This window comes from Drosophila rhopaloa, unplaced genomic scaffold (genome assembly GCF_018152115.1).
Source record: "Drosophila rhopaloa isolate 14029-0021.01 unplaced genomic scaffold, ASM1815211v1 contig_47, whole genome shotgun sequence".
In the NCBI taxonomy this organism is placed as follows: domain Eukaryota; kingdom Metazoa; phylum Arthropoda; class Insecta; order Diptera; family Drosophilidae; genus Drosophila; species Drosophila rhopaloa.
Genome location: NW_025335142.1, coordinates 1,729,557 through 1,756,998, shown reverse-complemented (window position 1 = coordinate 1,756,998; position 27,442 = coordinate 1,729,557). Strand labels below are relative to the sequence as shown.

Sequence of the window (27,442 nt, the reverse complement as noted above, 5' to 3'; positions counted from 1 at the left end):
CTGAAACTTTCCCACAAAGCAATTTGCTGGAAAAACACAAGACCGAAAAGCGTTGGAAAACTTTAAACAACGAACGTGACCGAGGTGAAGTTTTCCCTTCTTACCAGCGCCTTTTTTCCGCTCACTATTTTCCGGAATATATAGTTTTTTGGTCAAACTGGGTCAGCTTGAAGAGCAAAAGGGAAAAGGACGTCAAACATTTAAAAACATAAAAGACATGCCAGAAATTGCACGCTTCTTTAACCAAGGACTTGACTTGATTTCTTGAGTGCCTCGCCCACGACTCACTCAAGAGCGGGTGGCTCGAGCAATGAGTGAAATGGAATTTCCCCGCGGCATGGCATTCTCAGCGACGCGATGTAGGCATTATACTCCGCCAGCGAGCAGTCAGTCAACTTACAGCCGCTCCAGCGAACGGACGCATCGAAAATCGAGCGAAAGAAATCTAGAAAAACCCGAAATCGAGCCCATGACTTATATATAGAGCCGTACGAATTGTTTACGTGTCGTGACGCGAGTGCCAGCCGTAGTGTGCGTGTGCCAGACCCAAACAAAAGTTTCAAAAATCAAATAAAATCACCATGATTAGCACCACGGATTATCCATCGGTGGAGACCACCACCACAGCCTCCGGCGAGGAGCTGTATGCGAAATACATTTCCGCACCGGCCAGCAGCATGAGTCCCGCCGCGATTGCCGAGCACCTGCAGCAGAACCAGATCACCTTCGAGATACCCAGTGCCCACGATCTGCGGCACATCGATGCCCTGAACTCCTTCAACGCCCTGCTCCAGCGGATTGGCAATGCAGCGGTGACCTATGACCCCGCTCCGCCCAGCGGATGGTCCCCGGATGGCAGCATCAGCACCGAGCAGCTGTCCAAGTCGGTGGTCCTGGACCTGGCCGACCTCAGGGATCGATCCGAGGAGGCCGGCGAGTCCTCCTGGTGGGGCCAGATCTTCGGCGATGCGGACATGCATGTGATCATCAACTATCTGTGGATCGGAGTGGTCAGCTCGCTGGTCGTCCTGTCGCTGGTCTTCATCCTGTTCAGCTGCTACTTCTACAGGAAGTTCCGCACTTGGAAAAAATGCAGTAAGTTTCAGCCCAACAGTCGCCACTCGTTTTACGCCCCCAAATGCCATACATCTGGCTTTTATGTCCCGACTTTAATCAAAATGTTTCGCCAAAGCCTTATCTCCGGCCATTTATTCAGCTGGCTAAACAATATAAAATGCAGAAACAGGGACTGAAACAGAAACCGAAACAGGTCCCACCCATCAGTTGGGAGCTCTATGGAGCTCTACGGCCGTAAAGCCTCATAAATTTTTTGGCGCGCTTCGAAATTGTCAGCCAGCCGTTTGCATCGTTCTGTTGTAATTTTAGATACACAAGTTTATTATGCCACAAAATATATGTGCCGCATATTTATAATATTAAATTGACTCGCCTCTGCCCGAGGCATTGTGCCCCTTTTATGATAGCGATAATGTACGAGCTGGAGAATATGGCCGACCTCGACGACCCCTCTCCCCAAAAACAAAATTTGTTGCCCCGAAATTTGTTGCTCTGCAGGCGAAAGGCGTGAAATTGTGCGTTGATATTTATATACATTTTTTTGGGCCGGAGGCGATAAAGAGTATAATACAATAAAATAATGATGGACCATATCACTCAGCTGTGAAGCTAAAGTCAAGGAAAATCAGGCAGTAATGTGGGAGATTGTAAACATCAAAGGGTTTAGTATAGGGAACCATTTTAGTTATTTTGTCTCACGCAGACAGTAAAATAGATAAGGATTCAGAATAAATATTTTATTTAAATATAGCAACAGGATTCCTTGTTCCTGACATCACCCACGTTTTTGGTATAGCCTAGCAGTCCCACATTAAATCCAAAATCAATCAAGTTTGACACAACTGTTATCGAAATCCCACCTAAACCCCTAGATTACCACCACTCAACCCAATTCGGTGTAAATAGAGCCCATGTAAAAATATATCTTATCTGCTCCAAACCTGTTGCACCTCTCAACGGGGCAGAACTGCTCCAAATCCCAAAAATAAATCATATGTTTAGGCACTTTACACATAATTACGGAACCACAACAAAGAACCCAACTCATCCGAACCGAACCAAACCAAACCAAACCAAACGAAACGGAATTGAACGGTGGGGCAGGCTAAACAACCTACACAACTAACAAGACTCTGGCTCAAGTGTCAAACTTTTTGCAGACCAATTTAGCCAAATGATTTATTTAGGCCAGGCAGCAAGTGAAGGACTGGGGTCGGGCAAACTTTATGCCTGTTCCTGGGAGAAGAACTTCTACTCCTGGCTCTCGGGCCAAAGGGCCGTGGCCTTAAAGCCTGGCCAACTCAACTGTCAAACTGTCAATTTTGTGCTAACGAGCCTTAAAAACTTTGCCCTGCGATTACGACACGCGACCAAGAAGGGTGGATCCCGAAAGCACCATGCCAACTATATACGTGAAATATCAATTTGAGCGATATGTGTTGCCTGCTTTCGGGCGTCCAATGCGTCTAATTAGTTTCGTTAGTGTCGTGTTCTGTTTTTTTTTTTTTTGCTGGCCTGGTCCTACACACTCCCTCCTGTGCGGATCTGGCCTAGATAGATACCAAGTGGTCGGTCGGTGGGATAGGCATAGGTTGCCAGGGATACCGGGATTCCGGGAGTACGTGTGTCATTTATAATTAAGCAACTAGGCCCAGTTCACTTCGGCTTTTGTGCATTTAATGCCAGCTACGTGGCAACTCGCAGTGTTTACCTTATAAATACTTAACGAGGCCCAAACACAAGAGTGTCTGGCCCAGATGCCAGCCAGGCTTACACCTTATTTATTAAACTGTCACACACAGGCAATGGCAAACTTTCGGTCCTGGCTTTGGCTTGTTATCAATTAGTGCCGCGTACGGGTAAATTTATTAACAGACCGGAAGGAGTCCCTAAATTAAAGCCAAGCAGCAGCCACTGTTTATCATGTTGTATAGGTCCTGCATAATTCAGTTGCGTAAAAATGTAATTAAGCGTAGCTTATTTGGCCAAGACCAGAAAAAGTTGCTCTTAGCTGGTATAGCTGGTCTTTTAAATTTTTAATAGCTTTCACTGCGAGTGGCGCAGAAAAACTAGAAGCTGCTCTCTTTTTTGGCTGTGGAAAATATTTTAGTTCGTGCTGTTTTATTCCCCCCGTTTTGGCAAACTCAAATTGAGTGTTGTAATTAACCAAATTGTTTTGTAGCCAACCAGCGTTTAGTGGTATGGGAAGGGCATACATAATAGAGCTGGAAAAGCAAAAGTTTTAATGGCTGAGACTGCATCTTTTGTTCGAAAAATGGAAACCCAAAAATCGAATCTCCACTTCAATGGCTGGCTTAATAACACTTGAAAGCAGCTTATATTCAATGATAATAATTTTTAAATAAAAAACTCTACTCAACCCGAATAAAGCCAGAAAAGTTCTGGCGTTTAAAAAATTAACAGACATTTATGGCAACACAAAAAAAAGCAGCTCAGTGTTTTCCATTTGCCAGTTTTCAGTCGAGAGTGCCAGCTTATTGCGATGAATTTAAATTGTTGCATACATTTGGGCGCATCGACAACAGAAATGGGAAAAAAGACAGGCTACAAATGCAAAAACGAGGAAGGCAAAGTGCCAATGCTGCTGAAAAACAAAAGGCACCAACGAATGTCATGATAATTTTTTTTTGTCAACCACACAGAGAGAAGTGCATGGGAAGTTTTGTAATATTAGTGTTTTGCAATCAAATGCGATCTAAAATAGGAGTTTCGAAATAGAAAATTCTGAAATAAAAACAAAGTTTTAGATATCAATTTTTCCTTAAGAAACCTCTATCCGGTTATCAGTTTTACCCCAGTTTTTCTGCGTGCAGCAGCCACCTTTCCCCGATTTTTCGACTTTCTTTGCGTCCATCTGCAATGCTTGAAAAGGCTGAGAGGCCGAGGGGCTACCATTTTCCAGGGGCGGCTGTTTGTCCAACACTTGCATAAAATATGAAGCCTGCAGCTTGTGTATGAGTGGGCCACGCCCCCCTTTGTCCATCGCCCTGTTTGCCGGCTGTCTATCAAACAGAGAGCGAGAAAAAACTGGAAACAAAAGTCGAAAAAGAGGAAACACAGAAACAGAGTCCTCATGCGGGGTGTCCTGGCCGAAAAAAAGGATATATATGTGCTACAGTTATAACAATAAATCAACAACTGCTGGCAGCCACTGTAACTGCTGACTGGTTCTGCTACCGCTGCGTTTTAATATTGTAATGCGCAAATTTTTCAACAGGCTTTACCCCCTACCGCAAACGGCGACCACCTTTCCTCCCTGCGATGCACTTTAATTGAAAAAAGCATTTTCGGGACCAGGGAATTTATGAAAAATAAAGCTCGAACAATTAAAAAAGTGCCGAGTTTTTCCAGCCAGCCATACAAATTAAATCGTTCAAAAAACGGGCATGGACGATCCCCTATTTATTTATTGAATGCAGTTTAAATTGCATTTAATAACACTGAATACCTGTCCTTTTTTTCGCCACAACATATGTGAGGGGAAATTCTATTTGACGCAAATTATTGCTTTATCCATTTTTAATCAAGGCTGTAACTCAAAATACAACCAAATTAAATTCTTTGATGGCCTCGGCTTAGAGTGCGTGTGGATGGAAATTGGAATTTACCAATCTTAATTTAACTCTGCTTAATTTGAAACACACACACACACTCACCCACACAAATGGCCAGCAGCTGCGGCATTATAAAAATTAAATGCTTTCTGCTGCCTACTTTCCGGGGCTGTCGAGCTTTTATTTCATTGCAGTTGGCAGAAATGGCGAGTGTGTGTGTGGGTATTTTATTTCATTCCATTTTGCCACGCGCGCACTTCCGGCATATTATTGCCTAGTTGCTGTTGTTGCTGCTGCTGTTGTTTGGGTGGCCGTCAGTCTGCCGTGAAGGAACTTCGCCTGTCCTGCCATCCTCGCCGGCATTTCCGGTCAGCACAAAACTTTCCGCTTCCCTCTTTTTCGCCCGCTTTTTGCAACCTTTTTTGTATTTTTTTGCCTCTGCATTCAGCAAAGTTCAAGCGTTTGCGCCTTTACGCTAAATTGAATTTAATGCCACGGGCCCGTCCTCTTACAAATGTCCTTTGACATGGACAAACAAAGTAATGACGCAGTCGAAACTTTGATGCCTGATTGGGAAGCACCCACTCCAATTTTGTTACACAGAAAGAAACACTCCAGGCGATAGAATACTTGAAATGAAGTGAGCAAGGGCAAATAAATAAGTAAAAAATAGTAATTTTTCAATTTTCGGTAATGTTTCTGAATTTCAATAAAGTTCAAAATCCATTTTTGATATTTACTTATTATTAATATTATTTGATATTACTAATTCCCTTTATTACATGTGATTGGGGCTTTGTTATAAGAAACAAATTCATTATTGCATTTATTTTTCATTCTTTTTTACCTCCAATTTTCTCCCTGTGCACCTAAACAATAGAAACTTTCTGCTGACAAACTCAACTAACAAACTCTGTTCTCTGTTTATTGCAGATAAGGACATACGTGCCCAGATCCATGCGGCCAGCGACTCGTACTCCTCGCACCTGGTGGGCTGCGATGCCAGCAGACTGCTGCTGCACCAGCAGCTGCAAGGACAGCATCCGCATCCGCATCAGCATCATCGGAACAACGAGGCGGGATTCTACCAAATCGAATCGCCGCCCTGCTACACAATCGCCACCGGACTGCCCAGCTACGATGAGGCACTGCATCACCAGCCCCGGCACTTTGCCTACGGCATGAAGTTCGTGTATCCCAGTCTGGCGGCCGTGCATCATCATCATCATCACCAGGCCGCCTGCATTTCCAATTGGGAGAAGGAGGAGCAGTCACTGAATAAGCTGCAAAAGTGCAAGCTGTCAGCGGCAGTGGCAGTGTCAGTGGAGGAGGAAAAAGCCCAGTGCTCCTCCTCGTCCTCGTCCTCCACATCGCAATCCTGCAACTTGGCCGCAGCAACGCCTGCCATCTGCATTAACATGCCGAATGGGAGGCAGCAGGAGCAGGAGCAGGAGCAGCGGGAGGAGGAGGATTCCGCAATGGCAGTGGCAGTGGCACAAAGTTTACAGCCGGCGGCGGCTGCCGACGATGATTGCGCCTCATTGGTCGTCGTTGTTGCCGCGTGATTGCCCAGCCAGGAGTCAGGGGTCATGGGTTAAGGGGTTAAGGATTAGGGGCTGGGGCCGGGAGTAGCAGCCCAATTGCTTAGTCACTTGTAAATAGTTGCATCGTCTGCTAATGTTGTTTGCCCCTGTAATAACATATATCTCTCAACCCCCCACACCGCCCCTTAAGCAAATTTAGTTTCGTTTTTAGTTATCTGTTATATTATTGTATTATGCAAGACTGAGTATTATTTATTGTACTATGTATAAAACCGAATTGTCTATCGATTAAGCCTTAATATCTAAGTGAGAGTGGAAGAAAAATATAAAACTCGAATGAACACATTGCAAACTAAATTACAAATTTTGGTTTTTATTTTCTTATAAGTTTTTCAGTTCCGCCAAATGCCAAAAACTAAAGTTCCTCGATTTTCAGTCCCATTGTTGACCTTGCGCTCCCAGTGCACGAATCCTAATCCCTGGGATACTTGTACTTGGCCAGAGCAAATATCAGAAGCCATTTGGGGTTTCGGATTTGGTTTTGTTTTGAAATTATGTACGTGACTTGGATGCGGCTGGTCGAGATTAGGTCAGCAGAAATGCATTGCAGCAGGGGAATTCCCCAGGAACGTGCAATGCTGAAAGGATATTTCAACGTCCCTTTCAAGTGTTACTTAAGGATTTGGCCAAATAAAGGATTAAATGTAAAGAGGTTTAGGGGAAATTTGAGCTGGTGCACGAACATAAGATATGATCTATCTGTCAGCTAAAGATGTGACTACTTTTAAAAAATAGTCAGATACTTAATTGCCAATGATCTTATTTTGTGAATAGAAACATATTCGTTTCAAAGCAAGTGATTTAATTCCTACATGAGCACCACATTTCCAAACATTCATTTTGTATTTCCCCTTGCAAAAATTCCGCTTCAATTTCCAACATAAAAAACCCCACTTAGCAAAGACATCATTGATCAAAAACTAAAAAACAGACAGTTTCTTAATGTTGCAGTTACTACGAATAAATAGAAACATTAACTAGAGTTAAAAAGTAAAGCTAAAGCTCACAAACAAAACCGAAATAAATATTGTCTACTACGGTGAGGAGAAAAAGAAGAAATTAAATATGCAAAAATATATGAAAAGATATTACCAACCAAAAAAAAAATATGTTCGTCTTGAAATTTTATTTGCAAGTCTGGGATTTCAGGCCCCCAGGCGATGAACCTAATTGGGAACACAGCACTCAAAACCTAACAGCCAACAAAGCAGCACTAAAACACGAGTTAAAGTTTCGTGCGAGCATAAATAATTTCATGTCAAATTTGACACTTTTGTTGAAGCTTCTGCGTCTTTAATGCTGCAATTTGTATTCAAATGTACGATTTGTTGATGAGTCCGCACCGAAGAGGGGCAGAAGGGCCGGCGGAGTCGGACGGATACGGACGGAGGCACTGGCATGGCACATCAAACATTCCATAACGCAGCCGAGAAGTGAGCGAGGAGCTGCAAACACCAAACAGGGCCATAAATTATATTATCGTGCATCGTGTATCTGGTTCAGGTCGCAGTCATGAGTGACTGTGCCTCAAAGCTGGGCCAAGGCGGGGGGTTCGGAGTGGGAATGGGAATGGGACTGCCAACGGGATTGGGATTGGAATCGGGGAATGGGGAATGGGGACTGCAAACTGAGGACTGAGGACTGAGGACTGGCACTGACATCAACACCAGCAGCTACATCTACTACAGAACTTGTGGCTCTGGGTCTCTGTGTGTCGTGGTCGTGCTTTGCGTTCTTGCCATGATTTGCCGAAATGCACAAAAAACACAGTCCAAGACAAAAAGAATAAAGCTCTGGGAAGGTAAGCCGAATACGAGGTGCCCTAATAAAGTGAATAAGGTGTGTGTACTTAACGTAGGAGTCCTCTGCTCCCAAATGCTGTTTTTACGGTCTTTAAATAAGAAATACTTGAAAAATTGCGGATTAAAAAAACTTAATTTGGCAAGTTATTAAATAAAATATATAATAAATTTAAAAAAAAAAACAAGAAGAAAAGCTAACTTCGGCCGGAGCCGAAGTTGATATACCCTTGCAGAATATTCTGTAAATTATATTCTTTAAAATTATTCATATGATGTATTCTTAATACTCATAAAAAGTCCCAACTTCCTAACTTAAAAAACACCAAAGTTATGGCATTTCCAATCGTTCAGTAATATGGCAGCTATAGGATGTAGTCGGCCGATCCTTATGAAATTTGGTAGGTCAGATTGATTGGCCAAAAATTAAACCCATAGAAAATCCCAACTTCCTAACTTTACAAACACCCAAGTTATGGCATTTCCGATCAATCAGTTATATGGTGGCTATAGGATATAGTCGTCCGATCCTTATGAAATTCGGTAGGTCGGATTAATTGGCCAAAAATAAAACTTATAGAAAATTCCAACTTCCTAACTTTAAAAACACCAACGTTATGGCTTTTCCGATCGTTCAGTTATATGGCAGCTATATGATATAGTCGCCCGATCCGGCTCGTTCCGACTTATATACTACCTGCAATAGAAAGACAATTTTTGGGAAAGTTTCAAGCAGATAGCTTTAAAACTGAGGGACTAGTTTGCGTAGAAACGGACGGACGGACAGACGGACAGACGGACATGGCTATATCAACTCAGGAGGTGATCCTGATCAAGAATATATATACTTTATAGGGTCGGAAATGTCTCCTTCACTGCGTTGCAAACTTTTGACTGAAATTATAATACCCTCTGCAAGGGTATAATAATAAAATTAAAATAATTTGAATTAGACTTCATAGAGCATAAGAAATATAAAACAAACTTTGGTTCTAATGGCGAGAACATAGTTATCACAAACAATAAATACTGGACAACAAAGTATTGTCACTTTATTTGAAAAGAGAAAAGCTTTGCAAGAAATGTAAATTAATTATAGAAAAAAGGTACAGATCTGCACTAAAAAAGAATAGGAATTTACTGTTGATTAAATAAATGGAAAAAAGTGATACTCTTATCACCCCTTATAAAATTTAAAGCTGCTATAAGCTGAAGCCATAAAAGCCTATTAAAAGAATGATAAAAATGATTTTAAAATGATTTCTTCAGTCGAACCGCCTTTGGAAGTAGGGATACCCTGCTCTGCCCAACGGTCCCCAAAAGCTACCATGACCCCACCAAGGTTAGCCAGGGTATGGAGGCTCCATCGGACAAAGGTGGGCGGAGTGGGAGTGGCTGCCCAGCAGATAAGCGATATGCGGTTGGCATTCATACATGCCAATATTTGTGTTTTATGCGATGTGTTACTACTGTACGGTGGGTGTATCCGAGTATCTGAACACCGGAGTGCGGTACGTTTTTATGGTGAGTGCACGTGTGTTGGCCGTAATTTGTTAAACGGTTTTTCTGATTTTTTCCTTCGGCAGAGTTCATTGAACAGGTTGTTTTGGCTTGACTTTTCGGTCTACTCTTGTTTACCCCATTTTGTGGGCGGGTCATAAATCTCGGAGACATTAATTTGTTTGTCACCTGTCGTACATGCGGTTGAATAAGATGGGTTGCCCTCTTTAATGAGTGCAATTAAATGCCTAATGACTCTGATGACATCGGCAAATCGGATTAAATTTATAGGGGAAAATAATTTATATATTGTCTACGGCTTCTAAAGCTTATATCAATACGTTTAAGCTGTCATTCATTACAATTTTCTCGTAGTCTGGATGGTTTATTGGAATATAAGGCTCTCTTGTAATTAAAGGTTCGACCCAACGATCCTGATCTTTACGATACTTGTCCAAATTTTCCGCTATCTGCTGGCCCAATAATTTTCTTATCTCATCTTCGTTCAGTTCTTCCCATTGAGGTGTATATCCTGAATTTAAGTCTGGCTGCAGTCCTTCAAATTGTTGTTTGGTTAAACCTTTCATTTCGTCGTCTAACAAGTTGGGATCTCCTTTTTTGAATTCACTTTCTTGAAATGTGCTTGAGCTTGGGAGGACATGAGCATGCTTATTATCATCAACCTTGATTATTTCTTCAGGCTGAGATATTATTTCTAGGTTTCCATTTTGAGTATCACTTGGAGGATCATTACTTGACGAAAAGGGGCTTTCTCCACCGGGATAATATTCTCGATTGCCGATATGTTGCGCCTTGGGAACTATATATATATTCGGAGAGTCCTCAGACTTGTGCATTTTGTTTATTGTAGAATCATCACCGGACTGGTGATCGGCCAAAGGAAAATCGATAGGTGGATTACCAAGGCCAACTTCCGATTTTCCTTCGGCATCACCATACTCTATCCTTGGACCAACATTTTCGTTGGGCGTTCGATCTACTGTATTATATGACTCTCCAGATTTGACGTCATAGCGATCATCAAATGGCACCTCCCTATCGACACCCTGTGTAATATATTCAGGATCCCATTCATCAGGACTACGATTTTCGTGGTATTCGTGACTTGGTATTGGATCTTTGGTGCGAGCCCTTTCTTTATTCCTCCCTCCGTAATTTGGCCTCCGATTGTAGACCGACCAATCGTTAGTGGAATCCCGATTATTCGGCCTTTGTCTATCCATGGGGTCTCTATCATTGTGGTCCCGATTCCCATATACTCCCCGATTTCCTCCTCTTCCTCGACCTTTTGGAGCCCGGGGATAATTATCGATATCGTACTCACCATCATCATCTCCGTAATCCAAACTTCTGGTATACCAGGGATCGTCGTCCAAGAATGGGGTTGTTCTTGGATCTAAAAGTTTTAATATACAGGTATATCACAAGAATATGAGGTGATAAAATAAATATTTCTCACCATATCTTTTCCCCCAGTCTGAATTACCGTAAAGATTTCTATATTTATTGTCGCTACTATTTGAATATGTAGAATTCGTGGTAGACGTTTCTATCCAGGAGTCGGGTGTAATAGGTCTGTAATTGGTCTGCCAGTAGAATGTCAGCCAGAATATGATGAGAAAGTCGTGGAACAGTATCAGAGAAGCCAGAAAGAAATCATTCAGACGCATTTCAGCGAATCGGTTCCCGTTGATAGTTTGGCCATGGTACATCACGAACTAAGGTTGAGTATATGAATTAAAGGCCTGTAAAACTAAAAAGAAACTTACCAATAAAATCGTCAGGGTAACAGCGATTTCCACCACTAAATAAGCATAGGGAACAGTACGTGCTACAAGTAACTGGAATAATAGGACAAAACTAGCGATAATCAAGAAGATAAATGCCATTATAAATAAGATTGCGATGTCCAGCGTTAGGTCCATCTAAAATAATTATTAACAAGCAATTATAAAACTTTTGAAGCTGTAATTCTTTTCTTTTTACTTTTGCTGGTAGAAATACACCTATAATCAGGAATAAAACTACCAATATTAAGGCCACTGCAAAGAAGGTCAGAAAATCCGCCCACCAACTCAGAACGACTAGAGCAAATGTGGATATGATCTGCAGCTCAACCTGAAATGGGGTAAAAACTAGTTACAAAAAATTTCTAAAAATTCCACTTACAATAATCAGTGCTACGAGAAAATTGACACATTTGATGAATCGCAGCTTCTCAACAAAAATGAAGATTGCGAATATCAAGATGGCCAGGGCAAAGGTCACTAAACAGATGTAATATAATTCCGAGAACGTTTTCCGTGCATCTTCACTGATGGAATAAATACGAGATATAAGACTCCCGTGGCTTAAATACATAAACTTACATTAGAGCGACTACCATCCACTGGATCAAGGCCAACAGCAGCCACAGAAACAAAAGGACATAGGTTTTTAAGGAAAACTTTCTTCGCGCCTTCCGATAAAAGCGATGCTCGTCCGAGGCATACATCGTAACTCATGGGTCTGATATGTATCAATTCGGTATATATAACTGCAAATTTGTCCGCGATCATTAATATCTGTATGGAAATATAAGGATCTTGGGGTTTGTTATAATACAGAGAACAATTTTAAAAGAAGTCACAAAACTAATGTGATTTGAAAAAAAAAACTAATAATTTGTATTTTTTATTGCCAAAATACGGGGATGTTAAAAGGTTTTCATAAAATGATCGATTAAATGCTATTAACTTGAACCGTTTTCTTTTAGTTGATTATAATTGCAACTAAATTATTCTGGTTCAAGAAAGTGAAGTAATTTTACCTTTTTAATCATGCCATTTCCTTAGCCCAATCATAGTTTGTGTCATTTTGAATTCCCCATTCTTGACCGTCAGGCGTCATATCTGTAATTTATAATGTTATAAAGTGTTACTTAAAAGAGTTCTCCTCTTACCATAGTCATAGTCCGAATTTACGGGGGTTGTGTCATGTGAATGCTTGGTACTTGTCGACATCCATAAGAAATCAGTGGACGTGAAATAGTTATAGTTGATCTGCCAGTAGAAAGTCATGGCGTACACGGCCAGAAACTCGTTGAAAAGGAACAAGGCGGCCAATAGAGAATCATCCGAGCTCATCTGGACCATCCGATCTCCACTAATTGTTTGCGCATGCAGCATGACACTCTTCGAACACTTAATTAAAAATATATAATATGAGGCTGAACAAAGCTTACCAATGTCATCACACTGGTAAGACAAATCTCGAAGATCAGATAGGCATAGGGCTTTAGCTTTTCCATAAAGTTATTTACCACCAGAAAATAAATCGAGATTGTGACAAGTATAAAGCTCATGAGAAAAAGCGGAGCTATGTACTGCGTCATATCCATCTGAAAGCAGTACAGTATGGCTTATGGATCCTATTCTTTATAACAAGCACCTACCGTAAAGGAAAGATGACAGCCAACGATCAGAGCTACAACCATTAGGAGTACGCAGAAAAAGTAGAAGGCCATCTGATCTGGGATCCAAGTTCGAGCAATTAGCACGAACATCGAAAATACAAGCAGTTCCACCTAAAATATATATACTTGATATAAATAAAAAAAACATAAAACAATAACTTACTATCAGAAAAGCCACTGCTCGGCTGAAAATCTTTTTGCTACGCAGATTTTCATTGAAAACAAACATGGTGAAAAGTATGCCAGCTACGGAACAGGTGGCCGAGCAGTAGATCTCAAAATGTCGGAATATCTTACGACATCTTTCCCTGTGAAATCAGAAATTAGGAAATACTATTAACTCTTTAGGGAAAGTACCTACACCAATGAGACTATAATCCACTGGACAAAAGCTATGGCCAAAAAAATTAAAAGGACAGAGTAAGTTTGGCGTGCAAACCTTTTCCGTATGTGTCCAGTGTCATCCATATCTCCGAAAATAATAATTGGATGTCTCGAAGTAAAACCATTCCCTGCGGATTCGAGTTGAGTTACTTAAAATATCATACGAAATTTGGATATATTTTAATTTGTGATTGGTTTGTGAGAGGTTGCTGTTATTAGTTAAATGAAGATCATAACAATATTTAAGAACTCTAACTGAAAATTCAGTGAGAAGACAAATTTACTACCCAGTATAAAATGACAATTATTAACAAAAGATTTACTTTTTGGATTGTTTCGGATTTCATTTTATATTTTGGCTATATTTACCTAAATAAATGGGTAAATAAAAAAACCTAATGGCTTCTGATTAGTACCAAGCCATTATTTCCCTGCATTTTAATAAAACTGTTCAAATTCAAAGAGGTGTGAAATTTTATATTTGAATTTTTTCATAAAATGTTTTTATTCTGATCACTAGGACTTTTGGCAAAAATACCCATTTTATTTGGAGTTTTTTCATTGTAGCTTAGCCAGAAAGAGATACAGTTTACGAACTAATCAATTTTCGATCAGTATTATTCCTGTCTTCCAATTATCACTTAAAGCAGATCTGTACAGTTCAGAGATTGTGTCAACTATTTAACATATTATTTCAAAAATGTCAGAAATGCTCTTCACCCTGAGCCAGTTCAATTTGCTTAGATGCAAGGGAGCAGCCTTTGAGTCTCTCAAAATAAAGTTGGCCCTATCATTGTGTCAACTAACTTGCTCCGTTCACACACAGCTGCGACCTGGCCCCGATACAAATAGTGTAGCTACAGTAAACACACGCTGGGGCGGCCAAGCGGCTAACGCGTAAAATCAACAAAAATTAACGGGGGACAAACAAGGCGAGCACGGAGCCAAGGTTGAGAAATTTGTGCCCAGCTCGATGCAGCAAACAAATTTGCACTTGTTAGCTCGACTTTGGGTCTTTTTTTCCTGTGTGCGCTGCCAGCGGAGAAAATAGCGCAGAATATGCCAAAGCGACTGTCAACGGCAAGTGTTAAAAATGCCAGATAAATAATGCTGGAGCAGCCAGACAAGAGCCACAATGGCAAACAGACTCACTAATGAGCTGACTGCACTGCCATCTCAACTCTGCTGGCTGAATTTCTGACATTCTGACAGATTCGGCTGAGGCATGTGCGTCACTCACCAAATGCTCGTACACAAAAAGGTACAATTTGCATACTAAGCTCAGCGCGTCACACGGTGCGTATGAGCAATGGGGAATAAAAATCATTTAGCGACACATTTGGCATATCAAAACGGCCTTAATGGCGTGTGGCATTCCCAATCAGCAGTTGGCGTCTGTGCTTATACACTACCAAAATAAAAAACCAAAAACCGACTTGAGAAACAGCTAACTGTCGCCGGGAAGCTCAACTATCTGACTGGCATGCAAAATTAATTACGGGCAGAAATTTATTTACGACGACGAGGAGGTTTCTTCCACGCGCTGCGGCGGCCATAAAATTTTTACGCTTTAGCCGAATTTAGGAGCCAGAAAAGGGAGACCAGCAACCAGGAACCAGCAACCAGGAACAAGACTGCAGCTTAGATACATTCTCCTTTCGCCGTCGCCATAAAATCCAGGCGCTGATGACATTTCGCCAGCTGCATTGCAGTGGATGTGGACGTGGATGCGGATGTGGATGTGGATGTGGATGTGTCACCACTGCGGAGGTTCCTCCAGCTACTGCAGCTAGTGGGGATTTTACGAGCTTTTGCAACACTGGCAAACGGGGGATTCCCCACCGAAAAGGGTGTGCCGAAAATCACACCACTTAAGTGCGCGTAATGAAATTTTAAGCAGCATTCGGTTCTGTTTATGATTTCAGCTGTAAAATGGATGCATTCGCCGGAGCCTCTAATTCAATTTGGTTTGGCAAGTGGATGGCTTCCAGTGCGGTTAAGGGCTGAAACATTGCTGCGACAATTTTCGACCACACTCACAACCCAACGAAATATACAATTTATTGCTGTATAAAAAAATTATAGCTTTGTGACGGAGTTAAAATAATTTTCAGATACACTATTTTATATTTACTAATATATAAATAAGAAATACGGGATTTCTTATTTTGATTAAATTTGTAACGTGTTTAATAAACATTGATAATTTAGTATTGGAAATGAATTCGTTTTTAGTCACTTAATAAAAATGAGAAGAATAAATGAATATATGCCAAAATATTTACTTATATTGTTTCTTTGGATTTTACTCAGGCACAACATATTATTAATGCTTAGTGATTTTGTATTTTAAACAGAACCAAAACTCCGTTGTGATTTTACCTTACTTACCTTACTTACCCCTTGAATTAAATGGAAACATTTAACAAATATAGTTGATACTTCTCCTGAATATTAGTTGTCCCACTGCGGATTAGATACACCTAAGCAAACAGATAGCCAGGGCAATCGGAACCACTTTCGATTCCGTAGATTAGCCGCATGTTAGTTCCTATCAAACTGGGTCGCTGTCAGATTATTCCAGTCATAAGGCGCACTACACAGTATATGTGTATGGGGAAATGCCGCTGACTTAGGTCAGGGTTTGGTTTATATAGCGATAAGCCATGATTCCAATGTACTATTCTAAAACAAAGACCAGTGCGGCTAACTTGCTGTTTGTTTAAGCCAAATGCAAACAACTAGCAGACGCTCATTAGCAGCAGCACACGCCGGAGATAAGGACCACACCGGGTCCGGACTCCGAAGATAGCTGCTCCATGGACCCCAATCCGAGTAGCGGATAGATAAAATGCCGCAGGCCAAGTTCAAAGAGGCGGCGAATCGTATGTCGTCACATCATCAAACAAAATGAGCAGCAAATTAGAGGGAGCGACTACGACTACCGCCAGGAAAATCTCAGGGGGAAGGGGTACTTTTCCATTTCCATTTCCATTTTCCACTTGCGTCATCGAAATTTGTAGCAGCTTATCAAGCTAGCTGGCTGGCTGATAAAAAGATGAGCCCCGGAAAATTCTCGGCACTCCGGAGTCGGTGTTTCTGTGTGTGACTCACTTTTGCCGCAGACTCGAACGTGACCTGGCACTTTAGTGACACTCTCATAATCGGAGCGGAGTGTTTTCCTTGGTCCAGCGCCTCTATCAGTTTTACGACTTCCTTTCCAGTCAAAGTCTGGCCAGATATTGTGCGGCTTGGAGGAGGGCCACTTCGGACCACCGGCTAGCTGCAATTAGTTTTATTTTCCGATCCGCAGACTTGTGGCCCGCTTTAGTATCTTTATCTTGGCTAATTGATATTTATGGCCCGAACACGTTCCTCCACTTCGCCTCATTCGTTCGCTCGCTCAGGTGAAAATGTGAAAATTCTCGTGGTGCGTTCTCGATTTTCCTTTCCCATCGTATTGGCAACGGGAAATTATGGGCGGTAGGTTGGGATTGGTATACTTTATTGGGGCATGCGGGAACGATTCTGGGCAAGCGGTGACTCAGACATTGACTTAAGATCCGTGGGGTCAACTCAACGATGGAGTCACGTTTTTGTTTTACACAGAAACAAGATTAGAGTCGTAAACAGTCGAGGACTCGGTGGAATGGCTGGGAAATGGCTGGGAAACGGCTGTGGAAAGGTGGACTCTTCAGCTTGAGTCATCAATCACACTGCTCCGAATACTCTATAAAAAATGCACTTACAGGAAGCCCAAAGGATACTCCATTTCGCCAGCTGTCCCTCCAACGATGTTATAGGCTATCATATTTCCTTCAGGCATATTTAGCCTAAAAACAACCGTGAGGAAGCACTTTTTTTCCAATAAACACTTCACAGGCTTCCCCAAAAAAATGTATCGAAAATTAACAATACTTGTACCCCTTGATTTATGAATGAGTTCCTCTGCTTGTTTGTCTGCTTATGGCAGGATATTCTTTTTAGAGCATGATGTTTGAGTTTTATTTCTGTGTTTTGGGGGTAGGCAAGATATTATGAATGCATTTAGAGTGACTACTTAAAAGTAAATAAATAATGTAGGAAATTGCTGCCGTGTTTATTCAGGAAACCCTGTTGAATAGAGAATGAGTTGTGAAATTTGGTGTGATAGTGCGGATTAAAAGGAGATAAAGCACAATGCTATTTCGATCTAAAAATATATTTTTTTAATGACTAGCTATATTTAAGACTAAATTAAATTTCAATGAGAAAATTTAAACCATTTTAAATGAACTAAACTTAGGTCTTAAGTATTGACGAACGCACTGCCACAGTTTAATAGTTATGGCATCATTTAAGTAAGTATTTAAGTTTCACTTTTCTAATTTAATATAGATTTTTTAGTTTAAAATATAAAAGATTTTCAAAACAACGCAAGAAGTACATCATTTGGTAAACATACATAATTGAAGGGTAAATATAAAAGGTAGTTTCTGATGTACTCCAGATGCCTGCAACATTTCAGAAACGGCAGCCAACTCGACTTGACTTCAAGTTCATTCTTAATTTATGACACTTTCAATTAGGAACTCCTCCTAAAAGGCTAACAGCAGGTCGGATTCCAGGGAAACCTCTGCGACTGGCAACGCAGTGTGTGTGCGATGGGATGGGATGGGCATTCCAGGAATAAATTGAAAACCATAATTATGCTCACGCTTTCAGCCTTCCTCCTCGAGCGTCTGTCAATTGCAAAAACAAACAGGAGATGGCAAAAAGAGCAGGCGGCAAACAAAAGCCAAGGCTATGGACTCAGATTCAGACTCAGAATCGGATCCAGGAAAGGAGTAGTGGGAGATACTTGCAGATACTGGAAGATAGATTGACAATAACGACTTACTGGCCATAGGCCTACCTGCAGGGCCTACTCACAAGTACTTTGTCCTTGGCCCGGCCGTAAAGATAGAGATACAGGCATTGTCAATGTCGCATGTCTGGTGCTGACAAATCGCCAGGAAAAGGGGATTTATGAATAGGCCGAGTGTCGTAGAAGCAGGATGAGGTTTTGGCCCGCTGCCCCTGATCGCTTCATTATTGGGCAGAACATGTCAATTTGGCTCGAACTTCCTCCAACGGAATTGTACAAAAACTGCTCAGTTCCAGCTGCGACTTTGTCTCATTCATAAATTGCCGCACAAATCTATCAAAATCCCCCAAGTTGATTAGCCTGTCAGATAAATCAATTTGTCGCCGAGCATAAAATATTTTTATTATTTCACAAAAGTCCGGCTTAGGCTGAAAATTTTATGCCGTAATTTAGATTGATGGCCTCGAGATACGGGACAAAATGGAAAGTGTCTTCGGCATAATTGCAAAAGCAAAAGTAAATTGCTATTCGCAGTCCTTCGAGATGCCATTCTCGAGTTTGAAGGCCTCTGCGCTAATTTTATGACTAGTTCGTGACTGGAAACTATGGGGAGTGCGCAAGGTGGGCCAGGACTCACCTGTTACCTGCATCTCAAATTCAGAATTCTCAACTCGCTGGCGGTCGCGAGTTCCACTTCAAAATGTGCTCGCAGCGGTGGCAAATAAAATAAAATTTTTACGTGCCCACGCGTCCTCAGTCAACAGTTTTCCCCCCCCCAAAACGAGGGCAAAAGGAAAATCCGTTTGCACGTTGTTTTTCCAGAAAATTAGTTTAAAAGCATCATAAAATAATTTTCGTGCGGCGTTTTGAAATTTCGCGTTTCTCGTTTTATTGTTGCCATTGACTCCCTTTCAACTTTGCCCATTTCGGGTTCGTTTTTCGACCATTCTCACACCCATTTCGTGCCCAGGTGGGTAAATGGATTTGGAGCGCTTAGATAGCCCATCATCATCACCATCATCATCAGCATCGCCATTCGGTGCCTGTGTTTCAAATGGTCCGGCCCCATAAAAGAAGCAAATGCACAGGGCCAAATTAGATTTATGTCTTTTTTGAGATTTTTTGTGGGGCAGTTAAAATTGAAAATGGTCTGTGCCCTCTGCACTTGGGTCATCGTCATTGCCGGGTGAAACGCAATTAGAGATACAATTTATGTTGAGATCCAAGGGCAAATTGAAAACAAATGATGGCCGATGATAGACATAAGAGAATGGCTGATTAAAGCCAAATACAATTTTCAGATATTTTATTTATATTTACTAGGTTACTAGGTCTTCTTCTTTATTGTATTTAACTATAGACATAATTAAGTAACATTAACTCTTGAATAAAAGGCTTTCGCTTTTTATTTAAAAATAAAACATAAAATCTTGTTTTAATGCATAACCCTAATATTTATGTGATATGCTAATGAAAAACACAGTTTAACCCTTTTGGAAAAATCAAATTAAATACATACGGATATTATTTTCTAATAACAATGCAATAACAGTAATTCAGCTTGAAACAAAGGTGATTTCATTACTTCTAAGTAAAAAAATCACATATGAGAATGGCTAATTAAAACCAAATATAATTTTTAGATATTATATTTATATTTACTAGGTTTTCGTCTTTTTTGCTGTATTTAACTATATACGTTATTAAGTAACAATAAATCTTGAATAAAAGGCTTTCGCTATTTAAAAATAAAATACAATATTTTGTTTTAATGCATATTCCAAATATTTCTGTGACAACTATTATTTTCTTATAACAATGTAATAGCAGTAATTCAGCTTAAATCACAGGTGATTTCATCACTTCTAAGTAAAAAATCACACTCTGAATTAATCATCATCATATCTTATGTATTTAGATGAAACTAACATTATTTCTGGTATCATCCTGTGAATCACAAACCTTAAATTAAATCTCAAATTCAACTTTAAGATAGGCAAATTTCGTCATTCGATGATAAGACAAAGCTTACAGAATATTCTTTGACAATCAGACTGAATCACTTGCAAGATAATGATGTTATTTTGTTAGTTGAAGGGCCGTTGCCAGGGGAATTCCCCCCAGGGGCAGCATATTGTGAAAAAATAGTTGAGCAGTACAACTTCCTTATTAGGTGGACAAATTTGTATCTTGTCTCACATATAGAGCAATATCCTTCTGGCTCACGTGTAATCCATACCGAAATGCACTTAAGTCCACACTCCCATTTGTATGTTTCTAAAACCCGATGAGAGTGGCCTGAAATTCGAGCAATTTGTTTTCATAAAGGATCCCCGACCACCTTCATCCACTTCCTTCTTATACAATATGATGCCAATGGCCACTAAATAGTATCTGGTATCTCAAAAAACGAGTGCATAGTATCTTTTGTTGTTGCTTGTTTTCGTAGGAATTATGCCAGGGAATTTGTTGGGAATCTCTCGGCTGAAGCATGTGTGGATTGTGGCATTACTCGCATGTTGTTCCTCCTTTTAGCAGTCGCTTCCTCTAAGAAAACAATCACCAGAGCCTTGCCAAACCACTTGGGCTCTCAAAAAGAAAAGATTAAAAGAAAACTAAAACTAAAACTGAGGAGTTGCGGTGGAGGCGTGAATGTTTCAAGTGCCTTGCGCTGAGCGGACTAGCAGTTTGTTTGCTAAGCTTTTTAATAACAATTTGCCACAAATGTGGCCAGGTTTTGTTTCCTTCTTTTCCTTTATGCATTTTTATATGTAAACATAATTTCTTTAATTGGATTTTGTCGTTGGAGCTGAACAAACATTAAAAGCGCCGTCTGACGTTGCCACAGAGTTGGTGACAATGGCGGTGTGAAAATCGCTGAGGGGTGGTGATTTTCGGGTGGCGCTGCCGAACAAAAACAAAACCAGGCTCTGGGCCAGACAGCCAGCTTCCAGCCATCCAGACCAGCCAGTCGGCCAGCTGGTGGAACCCGTTAAAACTGCTACCAAAAAAAAAGAGTGTGTGGCTTAAGTGTTTAGTTTAGGTCTGGTGAACTTTCCGAGGCGCTGCAAATAGTAGTGGGTGGGGGGTGGGTGTGGGGTCATACGACACACATTTCGGAAACTTTCTGCATTGTTCTAGGCTTTGGTAATTAAATAATTAATTACCCCAGGACAAGCCAATGAAATTAAGTGTTCAAGAATCATAACACTTGCCAGATTTTCCGTGACTATAATAAAATGGTTACATGAAATAATGAAAAAAACAATGTTTAAAACTATATTATAGTTAGGATAAGAATTTTTAATTTATTAAATGTATTACTTTTTAAGATATATATATATATTTAACGTAATCCTTTATAGATTAAAAGAAATTTATAGTAAGAGAATTCGTTATACTGTTTTTTGGCTTCCGAAAAAAAATAAACAGTTTATTGCAATTACAATTATGAGTTGTCTTTTTTTTCTACAACATTCAATTTTGTAAGTATCTAACCAATTTTGTTCGTCTTAATTTAACTCAATTAAATTTGTTCTAATAAAACTTTATACACACCACTTAAAAGCACATTAGAAAATTAGTATTAAACCCTATTACTGACATAAAACTACCTGTAAGCCCCCACAGAGTGTCTTAAGCAACTCTTCTTTGCGGACTTTCTTTGCTATTTTACTTTCTTGGCCCCATCAAACAGTTGAGCTAATCCCGACTCAGTCTGACTTTTATAGCATACTACCGACCTCCCGGCCACCCCGTTCCTTTGGCCAAAGACCATGTCCAAGTCACTCTTCGTCCGTTTTGGTGGAGTGTATATCACCGCAGGGTATTCGCTTCAACAAATGCCACTGACAGGCGACAGCGCGACACGCTGTCTAACAATTTTAATTTTCAATTTTAAACTACGGCTGCGGCGACGTCACGCGGCTGGGTCTTAACCAGGCCCAAAACTTCACTTTTCAAAAAATCATGACCTGCTAAGCTTTACACGTTTACGTTTAATTTTAAATAAATAAAATTATATAATTCTTGATTAAATTAAAGCTCTTTTCCCTTGCAGATATAATGGCATGATCGAGTCACATGCTGTTTTGTTAGTTCTAATTTTATTTTAAATAAATAAATATTTATTATTCTGCAATTTAAAGTTCACATCCCTTGAAGACATATTGGCTCATGCATGATGTTGTTTTGATAACTAATGTACTCCATTTTTATTCTTAGTGGAGTCTGTGCATTCGCAGTTCGGCCAGTTTTTTCTCTAGCCGATTTTACCAAGCCACGTAACTGGGTCACTGGTGTCAATCGCTCGCTGGTGTCGCCGCCACTGTTGCTCTTACCATTGCCATTGCTTTTGCCGCTTTTGTTGGCCCTGTTGTTGTCAACTTAATTATGTCGCAATTGCTTTGAAGTCGGGTTCTCGTCGTGCTGTTTTTTTGCAAATGTAAAGCAGACAGCAGGTGGCAGCAACATGGCCACATTGCTCCGCCGTCGTCCAGTTGAAATTGCGCTCTATTCAATTTTTATGCCAGCTCGCAGTTCCCACTGCCTCCACCGCCCCCAAAAACACCCCACCCCCCACGCCACCCACCGCCTACTTGCCCTTTTTAGTGGATGCAGTGTCGTTGTCACTAGTTTAATTGGATTTGGACCCGCTGCCTTGCCAAGGCTTTGTCTTTGGCCTTTTTCCATTTCCTTTCCAACAAGTCGTGGATTTCCCTCATCACCATCACACTTACAAAAAATTTGGCAAATTTGCATTACATTCGGGGCTTGTAAATATAGATCAACTTGGATCTAAACATTAACAAAATTTTGTTTTACCATAATACTATTTAAGCTATTAAAAACTATAGCTGAACATTAAATGTAAAAAATATCTACTATAAAATATTTTTTTGTTAATCTTAAAATGGAACAAAAAATTCAAATAAAAATCATTGGTTGTTTAATAAAACTCGATTTCTTAAAAAGATTGTACGTTAATCTTTCATAAGATTTTGGCTAATACGATTAAAGGTATTTGCTTGGATAATATTTAACTTAAGATAACGAACTAATACTGGTCCTCCTATTTTATCGCCGTGCATCATCATCGTGATCGCAATTCGTTGCTGTAGCTAAAAAGCTGAAGCGCATTACAAATTGGTTTAGTTATTGGCTTAATTGAATTGTTGCAGATTGGACCTTAAATAAGCGCGAACCAGACTTCGCTTTAGTTTTGAGCGGAAAGCGCCAGCGGCAATCCGTGTATAAATTTCCATCAGGTGCGCGTGCAAAAGGTAGCGTGCAATTAATTTTTAGCGTGGGTGCGAGACGACTGCCGGCTATATGGTATATACTATATAGTATGGTGTCTAATTGGAACATTCGCAGATGAGCGTGTGAAAAGTAGCAGAAAAGAAGAGGGGCTATAAGCCGAGGGGTAAAAGCTGAGCTCGGGTTGAGGAGGGTGTGCAAATCCCATTACAAATGCAAATAGTGCGGAATGATGGGGGATTATCTTATCTTAATTGCTTTTTGTGTAGCTGATGTTTAACTAAAAGAGGAGAGCATTTAATAGGATATTAAAAATTGTATAACCACTTAATTGAAGTCTGACAATGCAGCTTTACATAAATATTTAACTAGTGGGCGAAATTAAAAAGCGAAATTAATACTTTTACTGTACGATAATTATCTGTAACTGTTAACTAAATGAAGCCTAACATATGGCCTATTACACCTACTTTTAATTTTATAAAAACAATAAGTAAATTATAGACCTATTATATAATGCTCCTGATTATTAAGAAAATACAGCATTAGTTTGTAAGTCTTACCCACCTGATATTTGCCTCTGTATTTTCTTAAAAATATTACTCCATTAAATTACAACAAAAATTACTGTATTGCTCAACCTCTTTTGATATCCTGCCCATTTCAATCCGTTTCGGAATCTGGAATGACTCTACAATTCATAATTGACTTTCACTTTACTCATTAGCCCGCATTTCTCAACCCGATTGTTGGATCCTTTTGGCCGCATCTCTTGTCCGTTATTGACAAGCTAACAAACCTTTCAAGCCCCTTTTTGAAACGCCCCACTAACCGATAAAGTCGAGTCAACGAAAAGGGGAAAAATACATACAATGCAGCGGGAGTGACACTTCCAAGAATTGCTAAACCGACAGGGCCGAAAATCAAATGCTTTGTAATGCTACTGTCGCCAGTCTGAAAACTTCCCAAAAATCAATCCACCCCCCTTTCTTGTTTGCATGCAACGTTGACGAGGCAAAAAAGAAAAATGTAAAAAAGAAATGTCAACACGGAAAAAATTGGAAACTGAACTCTTTTTCTTTCGGCCTGATTGACACGAAAATCAGTGAGGCAGGGAAATGTTTTTGTTTCTTCGGTGACACTCGAAAAGTAATGCGCTTATCAATGGAAATGGATCTGAGGTCCCCCGTGAATGCAGGTGATTGTTGGTCGTGTGTGGAAATAATTAACATGTACTTTCGATTTCGTGAGGCGCAAAATGAAAACCAAAGCGAAGGCGCAGGGAAAAGAAAACCCAACGACACCCAGCGGACAACAATCAATAACATTTGTAATGTCAATAATGACAAGGGCTACAAGCCCCAAAAGCACAGAGTGGGGGACCCACATAAATCGAGGCACAGTGAGAGTGCATTGATGAATTGCCCAAGCACATCAATCCCCCGAGCACCTTGCATATCATTTGATAAGAGTGCTCCGATAAGAAACGAAATAAAAGAAGTTCGGGCTGCGGGAAGGCTGCACAGTGTTTCCCAACACCTTGTGAGCATGACCAACACGATAATCAATAATAAAATTTGTTTATTGATCGATTCCGATGGTCTGACGAAACCAATTGGGGTCAGTAGAATCGGGGCTTAAGTGGAAATCGGAAGAGAAAATCGGCTGGGCGCCAAATGCGAAATTAAGGTTAATTGAGAGTCTCCCATCGATGTTAAAGGTCTGTGGGTCTCTGGGTCTATTAAGAGATCCCACACTGTGACCATTTCAGCTGTCCAAACGAGAGAATTCCATTTAATGTGCCGGGTTTGATGATCTTGTTCGGTATGTTAATGCAATCAACTCTTTTGCACGTGCGAAACTGGGCGGAAAACTCGTTTTGCTCGCTCGGGTTCAATGACTGGCCACCAACTGCAGTGGATCAATTAAAATTTGATTAGCCGAGCTCGCGGGGGTGATGCAAAATGTATAAAATAACCGAGAATCGTTAGATCACTAGACGATTACGTACGATAGTGGGAATGCAGCCCGATCGTAAAAATATTAATTCTGTGTAATTTGTGTGACTTCGAATCCGATTTGGAATGTTTCTATATACTTTAAATATCTAGTGAGTACCATGGTGTTACATGGTACGTTCATTTCCTCAACTTCGGCGCCAGTCTGATTTAATTACAAATCGCAAGCAGCTACAACTTGTTGCTGTCAGCGAAAGCGATCGATAAATCACATGGGATAATTAATAAAGTTGATCAGGGCATATTAAACTTAAATTAACAGATTCCGCATTCTATTTAGAAGTGAATAGTAAGCTAAAAGGCTTTGTTTAGTTACGGTAGCTACAAATTAAGAGGCAAATGAATGAATAAAAGTAGATTGATCAGTACTACAAGGTATTAACTAGGTTTATAGGTGGGTTTAATTTCCACATTCGATTTTGTAAACTATGGTTTTATCTGGTTGCATGCGGCTTAGCTTTGTGTTTAGCAATTTAGTATTTTGTAACGATTTTGGTTGCGTTTGCTTCAGAATAGGATTACTTTATTTAGCTTTCGCATTTACAAATTGCTTAAACGTTTGTTTTGAAACCAAATAGGCCGCACAATCTAGCCATCACATATGTTACTTCTAGGTTTTCCCACACCTAATGGACTACAAACTTTGAAGCCTTATACAGCCAGTTAACCCTGTCGAGAATGTCGAACAAATTTATGCTTGAGTGCTAATAATGTTCAATCAATTGTTGTATAGAAAACCTTTGGAGCGATAAACCAACAAAAAACCGAAACTTTGACAGCCCGTGATGGGGAAAGGTCCCCAAGACGGCGACAATAAAATGAAATAACATCATAAGTACTACATGGATGGCCTGGTGGCGGAGGAGTGCGGGGAGGAAGTCTGGCCAAGCGCAACGAACTTGAGGCTAAAACGCGCCCAAGATAATCAGACGGCAAAACCATAAACAAATAAAGTAAAAATCCAAACAACGACAGCCGCGGAAGGTGGACAACTTTGGAGTGCTCCGTTCCCTGTGCTTCTATCTGTTTCTATAGCTGCAGGCAGAGAAAAATTTAATAACATTAAAACTTCTAGAAATAAGAATTGTACATATGTATATATGCTTATTTAATGAAATAACATTATAATAACAAATAAATGAATTATCAAGTTCTCAAAAATTGAATTCTGCTTTACTTTACTTTACTTAAAAAGAATTAAATTTTTGTGCGTTTCCTAATTACATTTTTTGAAAACTTAGTTCTTTCGACCAATATAAACCAAGCTTGACCCGATTTAAAATAAAAAATTTAAAATATTTTATATAATGTTTTTTGAAAGTTATATTTTAAATTATAAATAAATTAGGCAAATAATAAATATACATTAAAATTTGTACCTTTTTAAAAATATATTAAACAAACATTGGAAACTCCTTACTAATACAAGATTTGAAGTTATAAGTCCATAAAAGCAAGGGATCAAAAACAATCGATGCTTTATACTTTTACTTTTCACTGATTCTGGAAGTTGAGTTGTTCTTTAAAAATAAAATAAATTATTTGCATATTTGTATGATAAAACACAATCTAAAAACCATCAAAACTAGAGGTTCGATCTAAAAACCATCAAAACTAGAGGTTCGGTCTGCAATTATTTTTTCTGAGTGCACATGTAGCTGTATCCGTATCTTTAACTGTGATGGGCGTATAAACATTACAACTGCGGTTCATTGACATTGAATGGGTGGGTGCCCAAGAGATTCTAGAGTGGGGAGGTGGGTTTGGCTTGGCAAAACTTGAGCCAGACTTCTAGCTGTTCAGCTAGCTCTATGCACAACTGCGTTTTTAATTGTGCCTGGAATAAAAGGCGCACTCAGCGCTGCACTTGTTGTCTTCGGATGCAGAACATAATAGGCCCGAGCT

At 40.1% G+C, this 27,442-nt stretch overlaps 3 protein-coding genes across 4 annotated transcripts; 1 reads left to right on the top strand and 2 right to left on the bottom strand.

The window, feature by feature from the left end:
• The first annotated feature begins 385 nt into the window (after window positions 1–385).
• On the top strand, window positions 386–6,553 carry LOC108045552 (protein commissureless 1). The gene is made up of 2 exons (XM_017124920.2): window positions 386–1,095; window positions 5,586–6,553. The coding sequence occupies exons 1-2, from the start codon at window positions 582–584 to the stop codon at window positions 6,215–6,217; spliced, it is 1,146 nt and encodes a 381-aa protein (XP_016980409.2). The 5' UTR covers window positions 386–581; the 3' UTR covers window positions 6,218–6,553.
• A 3,317-nt stretch (window positions 6,554–9,870) lies between these two features.
• LOC108045547 lies at window positions 9,871–12,588 on the bottom strand. Of its 2 annotated transcripts, none has more exons than XM_044461606.1 (7): window positions 12,518–12,588; window positions 12,386–12,467; window positions 11,946–12,140; window positions 11,563–11,694; window positions 11,346–11,501; window positions 11,036–11,294; window positions 9,871–10,972 (listed from the first exon to the last, which is right to left on the bottom strand). In XM_044461606.1, the coding sequence occupies exons 2-7, from the start codon at window positions 12,395–12,397 to the stop codon at window positions 9,885–9,887; spliced, it is 1,842 nt and encodes a 613-aa protein (XP_044317541.1). In that variant the 5' UTR covers window positions 12,398–12,467; window positions 12,518–12,588; the 3' UTR covers window positions 9,871–9,884. The 2 variants fall into 2 exon arrangements, with proteins under 2 accessions (XP_044317541.1, XP_044317540.1); XM_044461605.1 differs by lacking the exon at window positions 12,518–12,588 and adding an exon at window positions 11,746–11,890 and having other exon boundaries at window positions 12,386–12,460.
• On the bottom strand, window positions 12,462–17,240 carry LOC123038081. Its single transcript, XM_044461644.1, has 6 exons — window positions 17,164–17,240; window positions 13,194–13,338; window positions 13,010–13,141; window positions 12,800–12,955; window positions 12,540–12,758; window positions 12,462–12,467 (listed from the first exon to the last, which is right to left on the bottom strand). The coding sequence occupies exons 1-6, from the start codon at window positions 17,238–17,240 to the stop codon at window positions 12,462–12,464; spliced, it is 735 nt and encodes a 244-aa protein (XP_044317579.1).
• Between the last annotated feature and the right edge of the window lie 10,202 nt (window positions 17,241–27,442).

Excerpts from the sequence above, each read along its gene's own strand:
- LOC108045552 (XM_017124920.2), top strand. The coding sequence starts at position 582 with ATGATTAGCACCACGGATTATCCATCGGTGGAGACCACCACCACAGCC. Across the intron at positions 1,096-5,585 it reads CCGCACTTGGAAAAAATGCA|ATAAGGACATACGTGCCCAG; the intron begins GTAAGTTTCAGC and ends TGTTTATTGCAG.
- LOC108045547 (XM_044461605.1), bottom strand. The coding sequence starts at position 12,070 with ATGTATGCCTCGGACGAGCATCGCTTTTATCGGAAGGCGCGAAGAAAG. Across the intron at positions 11,695-11,745 it reads TTCTCGTAGCACTGATTATT|GTTGAGCTGCAGATCATATC; the intron begins GTAAGTGGAATT and ends ACCCCATTTCAG. Across the intron at positions 11,502-11,562 it reads GTGTATTTCTACCAGCAAAA|ATGGACCTAACGCTGGACAT; the intron begins GTAAAAAGAAAA and ends TAATTATTTTAG.
- LOC123038081 (XM_044461644.1), bottom strand. The coding sequence starts at position 17,240 with ATGCCTGAAGGAAATATGATAGCCTATAACATCGTTGGAGGGACAGCT. Across the intron at positions 13,339-17,163 it reads GAGTATCCTTTGGGCTTCCT|GGAAAGATGTCGTAAGATAT; the intron begins GTAAGTGCATTT and ends CTGATTTCACAG. Across the intron at positions 13,142-13,193 it reads GAGCAGTGGCTTTTCTGATA|GTGGAACTGCTTGTATTTTC; the intron begins GTAAGTTATTGT and ends TATATATTTTAG.